General features: G+C 49.9%; 1 protein-coding gene across 3 annotated transcripts in view; it reads left to right on the plus strand.

The window, feature by feature from the left end:
* The first annotated feature begins 375 nt into the window (after nt 1-375).
* The window catches only part of INPP5A (inositol polyphosphate-5-phosphatase A), a 177,561-nt gene continuing 158,749 nt past the window's right edge, over nt 376-19,187 (plus strand). For all 3 annotated transcript variants that reach the window (XM_074545467.1, XM_074545469.1, XM_074545468.1), the window contains exon 1: nt 376-510. In XM_074545467.1, the coding sequence (XP_074401568.1) occupies nt 436-510 (75 nt within the window). In that variant the 5' untranslated portion in view covers nt 376-435. The remainder of the gene's footprint in view (nt 511-19,187) is intronic.

Genomic DNA, 19,187 nt, shown 5'->3' on the forward strand with positions numbered 1-19,187 from the left:
GGCGGTGACGTCGCGCGCGCAGAGCGCTAGCCCGGCGCGCCCGCCCGCCCGCCCGCACAGCCGGGAGCGGCGGCGGCACCGCGGAGCGCCCGGACCCGCCCCGGCCACCGGCACCGGCCCCGCCGAGCCCCGCACGGCCCGCACCGCACCGCGCCGCACAGCCCCGCCGGCACCGCCGCCCTGCCATGCGCCGCGGCCCGGCGCCAGCCTCCGCCGGCGGGAGCCGTCCCGGCAGCAGCAGCAGCAGCAGCAGCGCGGCGGCGGGCGAGCGCTGAGCCGCGGCCCCGCAGGGCGCGGATGCTCGCGGGCTGCCCGCGCCGGGAGCTCTCGCTGCGCTGACGGGGCGGGCCCGGCGCCCCGCTCGCCGCAGCGCCCCGCGCCCGCCCCCGGGCTCCCCGCAGCGCCGCCGCTCCCGGCCGCGCTTCCGCCCGCGCCATGGCGGGGAAGGCGGCCGCGGCCGGCGCCGGGGTGCTCCTGGTCACCGCCAACGTCGGGTCTCTCTTCGACGACGTAAGTACCGCGGGCACCGGGGCGAGCGGGGGTTCGCGGGCCGCCGGGCGCTGCGCCGCCCGCCCCCCGCGCTGCCGCTGCCGCCCCGAGCGCGGTGCCGGCGGCGCTGGGGGCCCGTCCGGCCGAGCCCCGGCGCCTCCCGGGTGGGACGGCTCTGCCGGAGCGCGGCGCGGCCGCCGGGGGAAGGGGGCGCCGCTGCCGCGTCCCCGTGCCCGGGGTGGTCCCGTGTGGCACCGCCCGGGGCCCTCCGGGGCGCGGCAGAGACCCCGAAGCGCCTTGCCCGCCTCCGGGCGCCCTTCCCCGGCCGCCGGGCACAGTGGGGCAGCAAAATGCAGCGTAATTTCTGCTCGGCGTGGTGACAGGGCAGAGCTTCGGAACGCTTCTCATCCCTGCCGGTAAGGCGAGAGCCGCAGCTGGCACGGGCGAGCAGGGCGAGGAGCGCTCGGTTCCGCTCGGTTCGGTGCGTGAGTGAAGGCAGATGCTGATGGCCATCGCTGGGCTCCCGCACCCCGGCGCTGCTGAGAGCCGCTGGAGCCGGCAGCAAAGCCCGTCTGTGCCCGAGCAGTGCGGACACGTCCCGCAGAGCGAGGGGAGCACTCCCGGGGCTTTGCTCGTTATAAAGTAATGCACCCTGGCAGAGAATTGGGTCCAGGCTTGCGCTGAGTGTTGTCCTTGCTGTGTGTTAGGAGGGGCTTTGCTCTAAGCCCGATGCACAGAGCCCCGAGGTGCCCTAACCCAGGGAGTTTTTTTGTCTGGTCTTCAAAGTCCACTTAGCTTTTTCGTCACTTTAAAGGCTTTTCTGGCGTTCACACTTTGGTTGTAACTGCTGTAGTCAAAGGATGCAGTTCACCTTTTCTTCAACTTAAATGGACTTTTACTGTTATCATGACAGTTAATTTTACGCTTAGGCGTGCCGCTTCGTATTACAATAACGTTGTGAAATGTTCATTTCCTAGTGATTGCCGTGGTTGTGGCCTTGGGCATACGCGGCCTCTGTGTGTGAGTGATGCTGGTGTGTTCAGCAGGTGGTTCCTGCCCTTTCCTCCCCCGTGGCTGGGGCCGAGGGGTGACCCCTCTGTGCGCTGTCCGTGAGCCGTGTGTCTCGCCGTGCTCCGGGGCAGGGGCAGGGTCCCCGCAGGCTCCCCGGCTGTCAGACCCGGCCCGTTCCTGCCCGTTCCCGGTGGGTGCTGGGGCTGCGGGCGCTCGCTGAGCGGTGTTCGCTGTACCGGGGAACACGCTCCAGCTCCAGCCAGCTGCTGCCTTGCCGTCAGAAACTGAGCTTCCTGCAGCAGCGAAACCGGGCTTGTTTGGATCGGTTCCACTGCAGGGTGGGACATGGAAAGCCTGCTCTGAGCGCCTGTGGTTGTGGTCCTGGTGTGTGGCTGTTGGAGTTGGCACTGCTGGCTGCCTGCCGGGCGTCTGGAGTTACATTAGTGCAGTTTGGGTGCAGGAAAGGTGACATGAGCTGGGTTTGGGGGCTTGGCTCTCGAGTTGTGTGTGGGAGCTGTCAGCGGCTGCTCCTGCTTGCTGGGCCCTTCCCGTGCAGTCGAGGAATATGTTTCTCTGCTGTGACCTGGAATGGTTTCAGTCCTGAACAAGGACTTGCTTTGATGGACTGTGCCAGAGCTGGGCTGGAAAACCACTTCCCATTCCTTTAACTCATGTTTTCTATTTCTGATTTCAGTGGGTGAAATGTATTTTAATTTAACGCTGCACTCTTAGTGAGGTGTAGCCTGAGCTCCAGGCTGGGTAACAGCGTGTGCTGTCGCAGGGCAGGGCAGGGGTGCTGGAGATGGGGTGGCCAGGCTGGGCACCCTGCAGTCACCCACTGCTGCTGGCCTTTGCTGGGCTCCTGTCTGCAGTGGCCAGAGCCCTCTGGGGAGCATTATTCCCTCTGGGCAGCATTGTTCCCTGGGAAGCATTGTTCCCGTGGAGCTCCAGGGCAGGTGCCCGTGTATGTGCGAGGCTGCCGGGGCACGCTGGGTCTGGGCAGGGGGCTCTGGTGCTGGGGGGCCTCCTGCTCCCTCCCACCCAGCAAACCCAGGCTGCCCTGTCTCCCTGTGGTTTGCACTTCAGGTGTGTTTTGTGTGAGCACTGTTTGCTTGTGTGTGCAAATGCTCTCGGGATCAGCATTTCATAGCTCAAAATACCTTTGGTAGGCAGATTGGCCTGGGTGGGACAGTCTTTCCTAGATCAGGAAAAGCTGACCTGCCTGTACTTTTGCAAAGAGGGGAAATTGCTTTTTTTGCTCTCTGGCTGCCAGAAGCAGGTCAGGATAACATATGAGTTTGCTCCTGCCAGCCATCCCCATCCACTAATTACCTGTTGCAGTGGTGACCTGGGAGCTCATGAATAAACATGGCAAAGTGAAGAGGGATTGAGCTGGGTTCATTTCATTCCTCTAGCAGTTTTGCTGCTTCATTAAAAATATTAATGGAATATTAGGTTTTCAAATATTCTTCCAAGTTACATGAACGTGTGCATTTAATGAATATGAATGTGTATGATTTTTGGTACCTTTGTGTTTAGTTAGCATTTAATGCTTTTCTTGCTGTAGAATAATTTCCTGGCTTTATCACAGTATAGCCAGTAACAAAAGATGGAGTTCACACTACCCATGAGTCACTCTTTCTCTTTTCCCCCTCCTCAGATGCCCCTGCCTATGGCAGGGAATGCAATTAGATGATCTTTAAAAGTCTCTCCCAACCCAAACCTGTGATCCCATCCTCTCTCTCCCTGATTCCTTGCTTCCTTTGCTTCCTCTGTCTGCATTGACAAAATTTCACATGTACCTTGCAGTGAGCTGAGTGCTGTGGTGGGCACAGAATGCATTTGCCTGGCCCTGCCTTTGCTGTACAGGGGTTTAATTTGTGCCCTATGGTGTTTTCCAATCTGGTGCATCCCCTTTGCTCCGTTCAGGTGCTCCTGCACAGCTGAGTGCTGCTTTTGCTGCGGCAGAGCCTGGAGAGGGCTGTGGGCAGCCGGTGGGAGAGAGCTGCCCTCAGCACGGGGGCTGCGGCTGCTGCAGGGGCAGCTGCGCCCTCTGCAGTGGTGCTGTGGCTGCCCCCGAGTTTGTGTGTGCTGTGTGTTTGCCTGCTGCAGGCACCAACGCTGGAAAACCACCTTGGTGCTCACACCCGAGATCATCTCTTGCTCCGGGTCACTCTCAGGTGACTTTGACCGTCTGTGTTGGTTTTCCATCACAGACTGCGTCTCCACACAATTAAACAGACATTAAGTGTCTCCATGCAGGCCTTTAGGGAAAGGATTTCCAAGATGCCCAGCAGACTTAGCTGTACAGGTTCTGACATTTCTCCCCAGGTTGGAAAATAGTTCATTTGTTCCAGTTGTCTTTGAAATTGCAGTGTATGAGCCTAAATCAGGTCAGAGCTTGCCAAACCCTTCCGTCTTCATGCACGGGATGTATGTAATCCTTAAATTCTCAGGACAGGTTTAGTCAGAATAGATGTGCAGTGAGGACGAGGTAGGTAAAAATTAACCAGAACACGTTATTTCATTAGCCTAAAAGAGAAGGAGGGGAGAAGCGTGCCAGGGAATTGCTGAATGGTGCTATACCCAGAATTCTGAATGACTGACAGCATCACTGCCCTACCTGAGCCCCTGTTCTCTTTGTCTCTGTACAACACTGGCCTTCATGTGACAGTGCCATGGTGGGGCAGTGAGCTGTGACACTGCACGGTGGCCTGCACCTATCCACATTGGGTGAATGTGTCCCTTTTTCTTAAAGTACACAGAGGGCAGGGATGGAACTTCCTGCTTCAAGCCTGTTTGTAGTATTATTATAAATAAACTTATTCTTTAATTCTGAGTATGAACTTGAAGTATTCTTTACTTCTGTTAGAAGCTGAAATCTATCAATTGAATTTTAAAAAGAAATAGTTCCCATAATTTTTAAAGCAGCCTGGCCTTCTGATGGGTGGTGGTCACAGCGTAGTCTCTCTTTATCATGTCTGATCCTAATTTTCTGATTCTGAAGCAGTGGGTGTAGGTTTGTTTTGGTATTGGACATCTGTGTATTTAGCTGCTGATAACTATAAAAGGTTTTTTGGCTTTCTTTTTAGTTTTTTTTTTTTTTTCCGATTTCTATCCCCAATGAATAATTATTTGAATTTTGTGGAACGTTTCAAATGTTTCAGGATGGGAAATGTATTTGTTTGGTTTTGATTTCTAAATAAGCATTAAGAGCAGCACGTTGCAATTCAAGGCGCCCTCCCTTCAAACCACAGCTGTGAGGTTGAGTGAAAGGTGGAGTTTGATTCATTGTGACTTTTGAGAAGAAACTTGTTATTCCAGTGCTGACCCCTTAGGGTCAGGTCGGGCAGCGTTGGTGCTAGCTGGAGTGGAAGGTGAGAGTACCCGAGCAGGTGAGGGTGGTGTTTCTGGGGGATGCCCCAGGTGAGGGTGGTGTTTCTGGGGGATGCCCCAGTGTGGAGCATTCCCCAGGTGAGGGTGATGTTTCTCTGGGATGCTCCAGGTGAGGATGGTGTTTCTGTGGGATGCCCCAGGTGTGGGTGGTTTCCTTGGGATGCCCCAGGTGTGGAGCATTCCCCAGGTGAGGGTGGTGTTTCCGTGGGATGCCCCAGGTGAGGGTGATGTTTCCCTGGGATGCCCCGGTGCAGAGCATTCCCCAGGTGAGGGTGGTGTTTCCCTGGGATGCCCCGGTGTGGAGCATTCCCCAGGTGAGGGTGGTGTTTCTGTGGGATGCCCCAGGTGAGGATGATGTTTCCCTGGGATGCCCTGGTGTGGAGCGTTCCCCAGGTGAGGGTGATGTTTCTCTGGGATGCCCCAGGTGAGGGTGGTGTTTCCCTGGGATGCCCCGGTGCGGAGCGTTCCCCAGGTGAGCTGGGCTGGCCGGGAGGCGCTGCGGAGCCCGGGCTGCCCTGGCCAGAGGAGGGCAGGAGCAGCAGAGCTGAGCAGAGGGAGAGGCGGATGGGGAGGGGGCCCTGCCCTGGCTCCGCGCTCCTCGCTGTGCTGCCCCGTTTGGGGAGCTGTGCCCGGGTGCCTCTGGCAGGGCTGGGCTGGCACTGAATGCTCTGGCTCACAAGGGCCCCAGACTTGGGGGGTTCTGGTCTTGCTCTCTTTGCTGCAAAACTGGGTGCTCACAGCTCAGACTTGCATTTGAGGGCCATGTACTTTTTGAGCAATAACAAAGAAGGCCAACAGAAAAGTATTTTTTAGTGTTCTCTATGGTGGGAACTGTAGAAAAAACTAATCTCCAGCTTCCCTTTCTCTGTCTCTACACTCTGCTTTCTAGTTTCTGATTGTTTTGATGTCTGCTTTCTGGGTTTTTTTTGTTGTGGGAGTGGCCTTGTTAATTTCTTAAACGTTGTTGCTGCCTTCTGTTTGTTTGGTTTTCTGTGGCAGCCTCTCAAGTGTTTTTCTTTCAGTTTCTGCCATACTCGTGTTTATGTTCTATTCTAGGGGGTTATCTTGTTTCACTCTCTTCGAACCTCCCTCTGCAAGAGGTGGAACTTTGAGGCAGACCTGGCTGCGGAACAGCCCTGGCTCTGGGCGCTCTTTAGGTGCTGCAGGAGGGATTTTGGTTGGAAAATCCAGCACTTTTTTTCTTTTTAGCAGATATAGTTTTACAGTTTTCTGGGCAAGGGAGTTTCCATTAAGAGTTGATACAGGGTCTAGCCTTCCTTAACAAAGATGCTCAGAGGTTTATCTTCTAGACTATCTTTTTCTTTCCTTTTGATTAAGTGTTATCCCTGACAACAAGAGCACATGGAACACCAGGAGGTAATAGTGGTGAAGCACATTATAATTACACCTTTCTTTCAATGTAGTTTTATAGCAGTAGAGTTGGCGTTTTGCAGCTTGTCAGGCTTCCACAAATCATCAGTGTATCAATGTGAGGTTCTAAAAGGACTTAGTTCCTATTTTATTTCATATTTGAAAATGAAATTATGCAATGTGGGTAGGATACCATAGGAAGAAAGCTTTACACACAGGTCTCAGTTTTTTAGCTTGGACAAGCACTAGGGCATATTTTATGGGTTTTGTTCCTGTTTCAAAGTTCTCATCATCAATTTTTCTACCACAAAATTTGACTTCAAAGACACAGAATATGAGTCAAGCCCTCAGATTTTATGATTTACATAAAAAGCTGATCTGGTTTTTACTTACTATTTCTCTCTTTCCCCTTTTCTATTACTTATTTAGTCATACTGTTTATATATTCTACCCCCATGAATGTGTTTCCTCTTTTTACCTCAGATGTCCCTTTCTGGTACCGTGTGTACTCACCTCCTTCTGAAAGCTCTTCCCTTACTCCTGGTTTATGATTTGCAGTGAGTCACTTGAAGGAGTGTGTTTGATCTGTATTTTTGTGGGAAGGTGTGCGTGGCTGCCCTGAGCGCACTCTCCTCTTTTCTCCTGGTTAAACCCAGGTTAAACCCAGTTTGCTCTCCACCGTGGGCACGCCGTGCCCTGGCAGCCCGGTGGGCAGAGGAAATGCAGTGACTGCCCTGCCTTGGAAGGCAAACTGGATTTAGGTGTGGCTCTGGAAGGGGTCTCTCCCACCACCCTGCAGAAGATCAGCCACTCTGGCTGCTGCTTTGCCTTGTCCTCTGCTCCTAAACTCTTACCTTAAAATGGGGAAAAAAAAGGGAAAAAGGCAGCCTGGTGTCACTGCAAGCCAGTTGTGTGCTTTTAGTGTGTGGAAGCTCCCCAAATACATCTGTGTTAGTGCAGGTTAATACTTTATTTCATATTCTCTAGCCATCTTTCACTTTCTTTATGGTGAACAGGCGGTGGTCATGGGAAAATAGGATGTTGTGAGTTCAGTGGCTGCTTGAATGACCTGTCAGAGACCTTTAGCATCCTTTCAGCATCTTTATTACTGAAATGGCATCTGCCCTTGCTGAAATTTCCATGTAAAAATGTTATTTTTCCTAATGTGGAGTAGGTCACATTAAGCACAATAATCATCATTCTGGGGAAGAGTGAGTATTAAAAGTAAAATGTTACTTTGGCTTCTTTTCTTCCAATGGTGTGTAATAGTTACTCAACACTCTTAGCACCATTATCAGTATTAGTACATAATTTTAAAATGTAAATATTTTATTTAATCACTTTAATTTCTAACGCTTTTCCTGTTATTGGGGAAATTTGAAGTTAAAGCATGTATTGAAGCAAACAAAAGTGTTCATTGTTCTTATATGATATTTGAAGTCAGATATAATTGATGGCTTTCATTAATGTCTTCAAGTTGTTAAGCACTCATCTTCATGAGTCAGTCAGCTGTAACAGATGATATCCTTGAAAGCAGAACATTCAAGCTAAGGAGAGCAATTCCCCCGTGGTGTTGTCACAGGTTTTGTTCCCTGGTGGCGGCTGAGGGTGCCTTGCAGCAGCCCTTGGGTGAGTGTCCCTGACCCCTGGGTGTTCATTACCTGCAGCCAGCCGAGCCCTCTGGGCTGTGCCTCACGGGCCGTGGCTCAGGGTGTGGCATGAAGAGTTTTCCTTTCGCTTGTGCTTGTCACTGCAAGGATTTTCCCTTCACGTTTTGGTTAGTCTGCAGTAAAACAGCTGCTGATCTTTTCTTGTGCTGTTTCCCAAGCTGGTGAAAAGCTCTCCTGCCTATGTTCCTTGCCTGCTGTCCCTGTCTCTTTTGTCTCTTCTTCTTCTCCCTGGTTTCACCTTGGTTTCCTTTCTAATACGGTTCACATCCAGAAGCTGTAGTTGGGAGAGGCTTTAATGTCACACAGAATTGCAGCAGAGCCAGAAAGCAGCGATGGGTGATTTGGGTGCCTGCCCTGGGCAGAGGCTGGCCAGGGGCTCTGCTCAGCCAGAGCTTTTGGATTACGTGTGGGTAAAGGAGCAGAAATGCTGATTTCTCACACACAAGCTTTTTCCTAAGACAAACACGTGTTTTTGCCTCTGCCTGCTTCCTGCATCCCTGCTGGAGGCTGCAGTCAGCTGGCCAGCTCTGGGCCGTGTGTGCCCTGGGCTTGCCTGCTCCTTGCAGGTCACTGACAGCTCCAGAGCCACTGAGCATGTGGCACTGGCTCATATCCTGCTTGTGCTCAGTCTTTGAAAGCCAGAAGGAAAACGTGTTCATTTAGGCTGATTTGCATCTGGAAGCCATGCACTGTTCCTCTTAGACATGCCCAGGGACAGTCTGGAATGGTGCTGGAATGAGGTGGTTTGGAGGTTTTCCCTTGCAACGCAAAATGCCTCGTTAAATTAGGCTCAAATTTGGAACCCATGGTGTTGGACTGCAGCACCCAAGGCTGCAGATCACAGCATGGGAGACCAGCAGCCACCACAGTTCAGACAGTGACTGTGCGCCTGTGTTGTGCAGCAACTGCCCTGGACTGTCCGACCCTCAAAACAGCCTGGAGAAAGAAACAGCTGCCTTCAGGGCAAAAGGGGTGTTCCAGGAGGAGTGTGGTCAGTGGTGGGAGTGCTGGGCTGGGCTCTGGAAATCTGGGCTCAGTTTGCATTCAGGCACGAGCATCCTGTGTGACCCAGAGCAGGTGGCAGCTGGTTCCCGTGCCTGGGACAGGCTGCGGACACGGCGCCTTGGCCCTCCTGCCCAGGAGGATTTTGGAAGGATGCTCTGGAGGTTCTGATGTTGAGCTAGAGCAGTGGAGGGCTGTGATGGCAGTGAGCATGGCTCTGCAGCTGGAGCAGGTGTGCAAACGGGGGGCTGTCAGGGGAGCTGGAGTGTGTGGGCCATGGAAGAGAGCCGCAGCAATGGCTTGTTGCTTCAGCTTTAGCTCAGGAAAGGCAGAGGAACACCTCTTGTGGACTACAGTGCAGCCTGTGTGGGCATGCACCACCCTGGGTTGCTGGAGAAGCTCCTGGCCAAACAAAGGCGCAGATAAGCTGAGCTGGTGAGCCTTCTTTGGCTTGCACGAGCTCAAAGCAAAACCAGCTCTCTAGTTATGGGAGTGAGTAGAAGCAGGGAGAGCTGCTCCGTGTGAGTCTGTGCTTTGGTGAGGCTGGCAGACACTGTTTACAGGATGTGGAGCACGTCACCTTCTCTAGAACATTCACCCTTGGTGCGAGGCCTCGCTGCGGCGCGGGAGCGGCCGATCACAGGCTCTGGGTACCATGGGAACACGCAGGATCCAAAACCTGTTTGTTGTACTTTGCCTGAGGTGGAGCTGCCTCTACATGTTCACTCCTCACTTCCCATTTTCCACTGCATTCTTGAAAAGAAATTTTTTTTAGTTGTCTTGGAATGCTTGAGTGTGTTGGCAAGGCTCTGCATGTTAATGGCTGGGCTCTTTGGAGCACCTCTGTGCGGGGCTGGTGGCACTGTGGGCACTGCAGTGGGTGAACAGTAGAGCCACACAGGCATTGGGAGCATGACCTAATTCTGAATTCTTTCGTTAAAGCTTTTAAAGTGATGTGCTGGGAGCTTGTTTTGAAGCTTTTTGTTTTCCTGGTGTGGCAAACTCTCTAAATTTAGAGGCTTTACTAATCCTTTTGGAAAAGCAAAACTAGTTTTCCTGTAGGAACAGCTCAAAACTGTGTGCTGAACTCTGTGTGTCAAGTGAATATGAAATGGTACAAAAATCACTTGAAAATCTGTACTTATCAAGTACCATCAGCAAGCATTGGCTCTGTTTTAATTACTTCAGAATTTTTATTTAAGGACAGAATTTGTGCTTTTCTCAGACTCTCTGGGCAGAGAAGACCTTTCTGTGCACGCTTGGGCTGACAGCTGTCATTGGGTCTAGCACTGCAGCAGATTTGCACAAAGAAAGTTCCCTTTGACAAAAGCATTGGCTCTTTGTGTCCCTGACCTGACCATTCAAAATGTTTTTAAAAACCGTCTGTTCAAAGTGAAAGTTTTGATCTACAATTCCTATTGTGCTTTTTATTGGAGGAAGAAATTGAAAACCTGTTTTGGTATTTATTATATTTATTTTTAACTTCAAATGCTGCCAGGCACATGAAGAAGTCAAGAACTGGGTGGGACTGTATGATAGGACCAACCCACTCACTTCAGAGAACTGGATGTGACCCAAAAGTCTTCTGCTGAAACAAGTTTATTTTCATGAACTGGCAATGTTGTTTTTCTGGGCTGGGAGGACAGGCTTGATCCTGGCTCCACTGCTCACCAGACTCTGAGGCTGGTTCTCATTTGTCTTGTGGGACAGCCTTTTAGCAAAAAGGAAAAAAAGCCCTTTTCAGCTGTCCTTACTAAACATTAAAGTATTTATTTATGACCATTGTGCACCTTTTACTTATCTCAGAAAAGAAAGATCTGTAGTTCCTTTCCCACTTTTTTGTAAATTACATGAATGTTGCATGTATCTGCTTGTCCTTGTAGGCTGTTACTATCATTGTAGTGTCACTGAGGTATGTGAACTGAAAGTTGTCTCCCAGGATGGAGGAAGACATCCTAGCTAAGTAGGTGAATTTCAGTGCAAGACTTGCTTGTGGCTCTTAAAAGTAATGAATTTCTGTGAACATTCAGTGTTGTATAATGAAAGCGCATGTTGAACAGATAAGGGTAGGAACTGCTGCATTCAGAACAGTGCAGTGCAGTGCAGAACAGAACAGGTCTGTAAGGAGATGGCAGAGAGCTGTGGCACCTCCATCGCTGGAGGTACTTGGGAGTGATGTGGACAGGGCCCTGAGCCCTGACTCTTGGGATGCTGCTGGGGCAGGGAGAGGACCTCCAAAGCTCCAGCACAGTCTATGACTCTGTTGCCAGACATTTTACTTTTTTTCCTTGGTTTTATCTTTGTTGCTGATGCCATTGCCTATTGCCTTCCAGCACTTGCTAGGGGTGACAGTGTACTTCTTTGTCCAACATCTTGTGGCAAATCTTCATTCCCTTTTTATCTGCATTTCTGTTATGGATGTAGACCATTTCCAGATGCTTTGCGGAGTGACTGGTCCAGGAACCGGAACCTTGTGCATGCTTTCCTAAAAACTGGAGGAAAACCATGCATGCCTGTCAGCTTATAAAGCCCCGAAACATTGGGAAAGCTTCCTCAGGCTCTCCTGTTGTGTGGGAACTGGAATCTCCAAGTCAGGCTTGCAGCTCTGACGGGTTTTGTTTGTTTGCTTTTCAGTTGACATTTCAGTAGCAAATAAATACGCTGTTCCCACTTACTTCAGAAGTGGGAAAGAGCCGGAAGAAGGTTCCAAGTGCCTGGGACCATAAGGGCAGTGGATCCACAGGGTTTATTGGCAGCTAATGTGGTACTTACCCCAGAATGAAGCTGCAGCAGAGGAACGTGCTGGGAAGTGATTCCAAAGCAGAGAAACTGCTATGGTTGTATGTTTCTTTTTTACCTACTCCTGTGCTTGCAGCATTGCTGGTTTTTACCTGAAGTATATTGATCTAAACAACTGTGCTGAGGGCTGGGAAAAGACGTAATAGGACAGAAAGTAAAAAGAAAACATTCCTCTGGATTTACGTTTCTGTTCAATCCCCATGTCACGTTCAGCACAGAGACCTGCCGTTTACTTTGCAGTGAGTCACCTGGCACAGCCCGAGCTTCTGCCAGCCCCGCGAAGCTGTCCGCGGCCCGGGGGCTCGGCACGACCGGGCTCGCCCGCCGCGCTGCGGGGGCAGTGCCGCCTCCCCGGCCGCAGGGCAGGGCCGGAGCCTGCCCGGTGCCGGGAGCTGCGGGCCTGATCCCACAGAGGCACTTACTGCCTCCCGCTGGCTGTCCCCTCCTGCCCGTGCTGGGACTGTCCCCTCCTGCCCCGTGCCGGGAGCTGCAGGCCTGATCCCACAGAGGCACTTACTGCCTCCCGCTGGCTGTCCCCTCCTGCCCGTGCTGGGACTGTCCCCTCCTGCCCGGTGCCTGCTCCAGGCCTGATCCCACAGAGGCACTTACTGCGTCCCGCTGGCTCGGCTCTCCTGCCCGTGCTGGGACTGTCCCCTCCTGCCCCGTGCCGGGAGCTGCAGGCCTGATCCCACAGAGGCACTTACTGCCTCCCGCTGGCTGTCCCCTCCTGCCCGTGCTGGGACTGTCCCCTCCTGCCCGGTGCCTGCTCCAGGCCTGATCCCACAGAGGCACTTACTGCGTCCCGCTGGCTCGGCTCTCCTGCCCGTGCTGGGACTGTCCCCTCCTGCCCGGTGCCTGCTCCAGGCCTGATCCCACAGGTGTACTTACTGCCTCCCGCCTGCTCGGCGCTCCTGCCCGTGCTGGGACTATCCCCTCCTGCCCGAGCCGGGAGCTCCAGGCCTGATCCCACAGAGGCACTTACTGCCTCCCGCTGGCTGTCCCCTCCTGCCCGGTGCCTGCTCCAGGCCTGATCCCACAGGTGTACTTACTGCCTCCCGCTGGCTCGGCGCTCCTGCCCGGGGCCGGGCTCTCCCCGCGGGGCTCTCCCCGGGGCCGGAGAGCCCCTCTGGGCCCCGGGAGGCGCAGCCGGGGCTCGCGGGTGGTTCGTGGGCCGCGAGCGGGGACAGTCCCGGCCGAGCGGGGACAGCGCACGGAGATGGGCAGGCTCACGGAGCAGGCGGGGCTGGTGGCGGCTCTTGCGGCCGTGGTTATGGGTTATCGGCAGTGTTGTCTCTCCATCTCCCCGTCCTCTCTCCGCCAACAGAAAGCAGCTTTGCAGCTGCGTGAGCTCTTTAGTGGAGGAGTCTCAGTGTCCCCTGCTGCTCGAGGTGGTGGGCATGGGTTTATCCTGAAAGCCTGTGCAGGGTCGTGTCCTGGAAACGGAGAGCCCCATCTGTGCCACACACCACAAACACACTGCTCGGTTTTGAATGGTTTGTGACTTGGGTTCACCTCTGCAGTGGGATCCAGAAATGGGAACAAGGACTGGAGCAGGAGAGGATGGACAGGGCTCTTGTCCAGAATCACAGCCATCTCCCTAGCATGTCACACAAATACTGAAATATTAATGTATATCCAGAGGGAAAACAAATAAAACCCAGCCAAGAAAAAACCCCAGTGAATCCCCAAACTCCCAAACCCTCAGACAGTTAAAAGTGAATGTTATGTAGCCTCATACTCGGCAGGAAGGTTGTTACTGTTTTTTGTTCCAAATCCAAGAATAAGCCCATGAGAATCTCAGTTTCACTGAAAAGCTGGCTTTGCTGAGGATTCTGGAAATGCTTGGGTCATGTTACCGTGTCCCTTAGAGCTCCCCAGAGCTTTTGCTGGGGATTGCAGAGTATGTTAGACCGCACTTTAACTTTGTTTGCATGAAATGTGCACATGCTGTCACCTCTGTGTATCACACTGTCCTCGAGGGACATACTTGCAGCTGCTCAGCTTTTCCAGAAGGTTCAGTCGTATTTTAATTAATTGAAAAATATGAGGTGTTTTCCTGAGATCTTGGCAGAACTGAAATTCTTACTTTGACTTCATAGCACTTCTTCCAAAACCTCTTAATTAAATCCATGAACTTAAAAGCTTTAAGAAAATGGAAGTTCTGTTTAAATGGCCATATAAAAAAAGTTGGGAAACTTACAAAGTTGTTTGTTAAAGTAGAAATTTCCAGTGTTTCTGAAATGTGACATTGACCAAGACCGCTTATTAGACTATTTCATGTGTTCTGTTCCATTTTTCATGCTTTTTCTTGCTTAAAATGGGTATTTTTCCTTCGAGTACATGTTTTAAGGTAAAGAATAGGAGGTATATGGTGTCTGTGCTTGTAGAGGAAAGGTGCCCACAGCCTTCCAGGGCTGTTTGCCTGATGTTTCAGGGCAGTATATCCCTTTCTGTTGTGTGCCCAACCTGAGGTACATCACTGTAAGTATAATCCTATGTTCTATAAAATATATGTGGAATTGTGCAAGTGTTTCTTCTGTAGAGCATAAGCAAATCATAATGTGAAAGCACAGTAGGTGGATTTGCCAAAACCCCATCTGGAATTGGGGGATTTGCTTAATTTGACTTTTCTGCGTGTCTCTAAGCACTAGCTGTGACTTGCCATGGGAGACAAATGGGTGCTTTTTCCAAATAATTTAAGAAACCATGAATTCAAATGGCATTCTTCAATGGATTTTGGAAATAGATGTTTGAGAAGAGAGAGTACAAGCTGCATTCTTCCCAAAGCACTGAGTTCAGTGTCTCAGGGCAGATGCAGGTTTGAGTGTTGTGTGTGCAGTTCTGTGCTGCACTGCTCTCCAGGCTTTAGAAATGCAGTTAGTTGGCTGTGTGATGGGCTTTTCTGTTTCTTTGTTTGTTCACTGGTTTGTTGGTTTTGGTTTTTTTTTTTTTTTTTTTTTTCTTTTCTTTTTTTTTGTGGTGGTGTTTTAATTGTTTTGTTTGGGGGTTTTGGATGTGTGTGGTTTTTTTTTAATATATTTTGAAAGGAACTGATTTCTGACAATGAACTTGAAGGAAAAGTGATGTGAACAGGTTGCAGTAAATATTGCCCCAATGAACTGTGCTTGAAATGAGTTATTAGAGAGGTAGTAAATCTCCTTGGTCCTTTTAATCCTCTCCTAGGTTTGGAAGGGTAACCCAGGCTCCATGGTAGTGAGTTTTCTTGGAGCAGAGTTCTCCCTTCTGTCTGTCTTGTACCTTTCTCCTTTTATCATTACCTGTGCCCTAAAGATGGATAAAAAATTAAGTTCTTGTGTCTAAAGCCATGTTGCATAAACACTTCTGTATGTATATACAGGAATCTCATATATAGCAAGATGTATTGGCTGTTTAGGTATCTCAAACAGGAGCAACAGGTGAACTGAGCTCAGGTGGTATTTATGATTAATTAATGTTATGGTGCCTGGAGACCCCTAAGTACAATTGGCAGTATAAACACTGTGATGGGGTTTGGCCCAGCAGGTGTGCTGAAAACTGAGGGACACCGTTCTCTGAAGTGTCCACTCTCCAGACTGCCTGACAGGTGCTCCTCTGATAAACTGCAGAGCACAAACCAAGGCAGGGAGCAAAACTGGCCTGCTTTCATTGAGCAGTGCTTCAGACCTTTGCTGGAATTTATCGCTGCATCTTGTTTACTTCTTTGAGTGTTCTTTGCAAACACAGCAGCGTCGGATTTGGCCTTAAAAAAAGGAGGCTATGTGCAATTTCTGTTGTACCTCATTTTGTTTAATTGAATATTTTTGAAATATATCTGCCACCCTTGCTTGCCAAGGCCCCCTGAAATCTCTAGCCACAAGAAGCTCTGCTTGCCATCAAGCCAATAACTGGATTTTCTTTTAGTTTTCTTTCTCAAGTTGCTGTTCTTTTTTTAAACTCGGCACAGACGTTCCCAGCATTGGGTTTGTGAGAGCAGCCTCTGTGAGTGGCTGTGCCTGTGAGCAGAGTGTGAGCCCAGAGCACTGCAGAAAACAGGGAAATGAAAACATGATAGTTCCTGGACTTTTACCAAGTAACTGTGAATTTTGGTAGTTCAGCAATGTTTAGGACTAGTGTGTCTAGAATAGACCTTTTTAATTTGTTAAACAGAACATGTTATTTTCATGATGAACCAAGTTTAGTACTCTGCTAGTTTTTAAACCTGATGAAAAGCTAAAAGTAAAAACCCCAAGCACAGTTGCTGTATTCTTCCTTTAGAATGATTTTTATTAGTTGGTATGTTGCAGCAATGTGTTTCTCTTGTACTGATGTCAGTCCTTCCTACCTGTCAGGGAGAGGAACCTTCACACCTTTATCTATTTAGTGAGCAGAGAGGTTGAAGTACACTTGTGCCAGGGCTGGGTTTGAGGGGTCTGGCTCACCTGAGGGTGTCTCCAGGCAGGGCTCCAGGTGCTCACCTGGCTGAGTCCTGAGAGCATTGTAACTGGGTACTTGGAGTGTTGCACTTGTGATGACAGTCTTAATGAAAATGATGTGAAATTATTTGTCCAAGTTTTGACCTTTCATGTGGCTGCTTCTATTTCTTGTATAAATTAGTGGGTTTTCAATAAATATCACACAAAAACTGTAATTGTGTACAAGGGAAGACAGGAATGGAAAAATGGTGGAACTAGTATCTGTAGTATCTGTTCTTACTGGTTTATCAGCTCTGTTAGTTTTTGGGGGGTTTTTTGATGGGAGATTTCATAGGGTTTATCTATGTAAGTAACTTCATCGACCCCACAAGCCTCTTGGTGCAAAGAAAACAATTAAGATTTTCCACAAATACAAGCAGTGATGCCAAAATAGCTGTATTCAAAGTGGAACAACTGAAGACTGGGTTGGAGGATAAGGTGTGTATTATTCAGGAAGGAAGTAGGAAGCATTGGAGTGAGGCTGTGTGTGAATTCTCTCACTCTTCTTTATAAGGATAACCCACAAAGGTGGTGTTTTCCTATATCTGCAAATATTTATTACATTAGATGGATTGATGTTTTAAACAAAGTAAAGCTCTTGATGAAATTTCGTTTAAGTTTCCATATGGAAACTATGTCAAATATAATCAAAGCAGACAGGCAAACTATTAATAACTGTGCTTAGCAAATCTTTTAAGGTTTTGATGAGACCTTTATGTGTTAGGGATTAATATGCTTTTTTTTTTTTTCAGAAACTCACTGAAATTAGTTTTTCTTCTTAAATTGTAGTAACTGCTGGAAAAGTGATTGTGTGGAAATGATGTTGCTGCGTCACTGGCTGTAAAGGACTGGCCATGTGTGTTTCAAACTCTGCCATTCCATTCCCACGCTCCTTGGGAGCCTCTCTCATGATGTTCTGTGTTACAGTGCAAATAACGTGGATTTCCAGCTGATCCTCAAGCACGAATGCTGTGACTGCAGTTAACAGCTGCATGAAAGTGTTACTGGATTTGAATTTTTTTTTTTCCTGAGCCATCTCCTTGGATAACTTTTTGAAAATTGATAAACCAAGTTTTACACTCCAGTGCAATATTTTTATTGTATTTTGTTTGCCTTCATCAAGTATTGTGCATGGATATATATAAACTGAGGGCACTGTATCTTCAGGTTAAGGTTGTAATGATAGAAACAAATATGTGCCTCTTAGGTAAAACAGAGATGGAAAGAGTAACCAGAAGTCTGGGTTTTAGTGACAGGGTGCAGTGTTTACTAACTCTTACAGTGGAGCTTTTTTTCCTTCTGTAATGTAATTCAAGAGTTTTCAGTGCAGGGAGATACCTAGCAGGATAAAAACAGCCATTTTGGGGGTTTTTTCATCTTCCATAAAGGTTGTTTTGTGCCAAAGGGCTGAAATTCTGATAAATCCTTCTTTGGAAAATGGTTTCAGCAGTAGCATGTGGGACATGCTGCATCTTAAGAGGTGAATTCTGCAGTGAAATTATTCGGAGCCAAAGGTAAAGGCTTTGTGGCCAGGGCTGTATGTTTGGGGTGCACTTTGTGCAGCAGAGTTTTGTTGGGCAGGAGACAGCCTCCTTCGTTCAAAGCTCGTCTTCATCTGCTCAATTTGGGCACGACCTGATGGCTGCTTTTCTCCTCTTCCAGCCTTCCTCTGGCTTCTCCCTTCTCCGTGTGGCTTGGCAAACACAGATCAGGGCTGTGCTCTACAAGTGGATCCTTTTATTTTCCCGTGGCATCACACGTGGTCAAAGCACCACAGCCAAGGTGGCACAAGCAAAGCGGGTGCAGCTGTCTGGAGCTCTTGCCAAGCTCCGTCCTTAAGATGCAGATTTCCACAGCAGAGAGGGAGGGGATGGGAGCAGAGCTGGTACTGAGGCTCTGCTGTGGGCGTTGGGCAGGTGACTGTGCTGTTCCTTTCAAGCACACAGCCCTGGGGGAGCTCCCACTGAGAAGCTTTCTCCGTGCTGATGAAGGGAAGAGCAGATTCCACTTGTGCTGCAGGCTGTTCCCAGTGCTCCTGACGTGCCTGTCTCTCAGATGCCTGGCCAGCATGTTTTATTCATGTGTTTGGGGGCTAAGCTCGATTCCAGGTGTGCCAGCAGACAGGCTTTGCTCTTCAGTGTTCCCTCGATTTGCAGCAGAGCCTGTGGGTTGCTTCATGCATCATCTTCATTCTTATCTCACCTAATTAGCTCCCAGGCATTGCAGGAGCCCTTGGGGTTAATGATGCTTCCAGCTCTCCTGGCATCTGCTTTCTCTCAACAATCTAATCTGCTGAGAATAGAAATATTTAATTTAAAACTTCTACAGACAGTGTATGGGAATGTAGGTGAAATTTATCAGAGGCCAGCTGTGATGTTGTGGTTCCTTTTGAACTCTGAAAGCTATTGCAGAATGTTTGTATGTACTGACAGGAATGCAAAATGAGCGGGGGGAGAAGAGAAAGAGAGAGAGACTGCCTGTTTTAAATTATTCAGGAATGAAAACCTCACAGAAACAGAGCTGCTGGATTTTTGGAATCTACAGAAAACTGTTAGTTGGTATCATGTGTGAGATTAATTTGAAGATTAATTTGAAGATGTTCGTTAAGTATGGATTTAATGACTGGTTCTGGCTGTTGAGTTTATGACATCCTTGGCTCTCTATCTGTTGGGATTGGTGGCACTGTTCTGTGGGCGGTGTGGGAACCATCGGGAAACCAAGGGAAGGAACGATACCGGCAGGTGTGCCCTGTGTGAGGGTGTCACCTGTTCCCCTGTGCACAGGGGACAGATCCTGGGGAGCAGCAAGCAGCTGTGACCCTGCTTTACTGTGTCAGACTGACTTGCACCCTTGGATTCAGTCACAGAGTCACAGATGGCTTGGGATGGGAGTGACCTCGAAGCTCATATGGTTCCACCCCAGCCATGGCAGGGACAGCTCCCACTGTCCCAGGTGCTCCAGCCCCAGTGTCCAACCTGGTCCTGGGTGCTTCCAGGGA

This window comes from Zonotrichia albicollis, chromosome 7 (assembly GCF_047830755.1).
Source record: "Zonotrichia albicollis isolate bZonAlb1 chromosome 7, bZonAlb1.hap1, whole genome shotgun sequence".
Taxonomy (NCBI): Eukaryota; Metazoa; Chordata; class Aves; order Passeriformes; family Passerellidae; genus Zonotrichia; species Zonotrichia albicollis.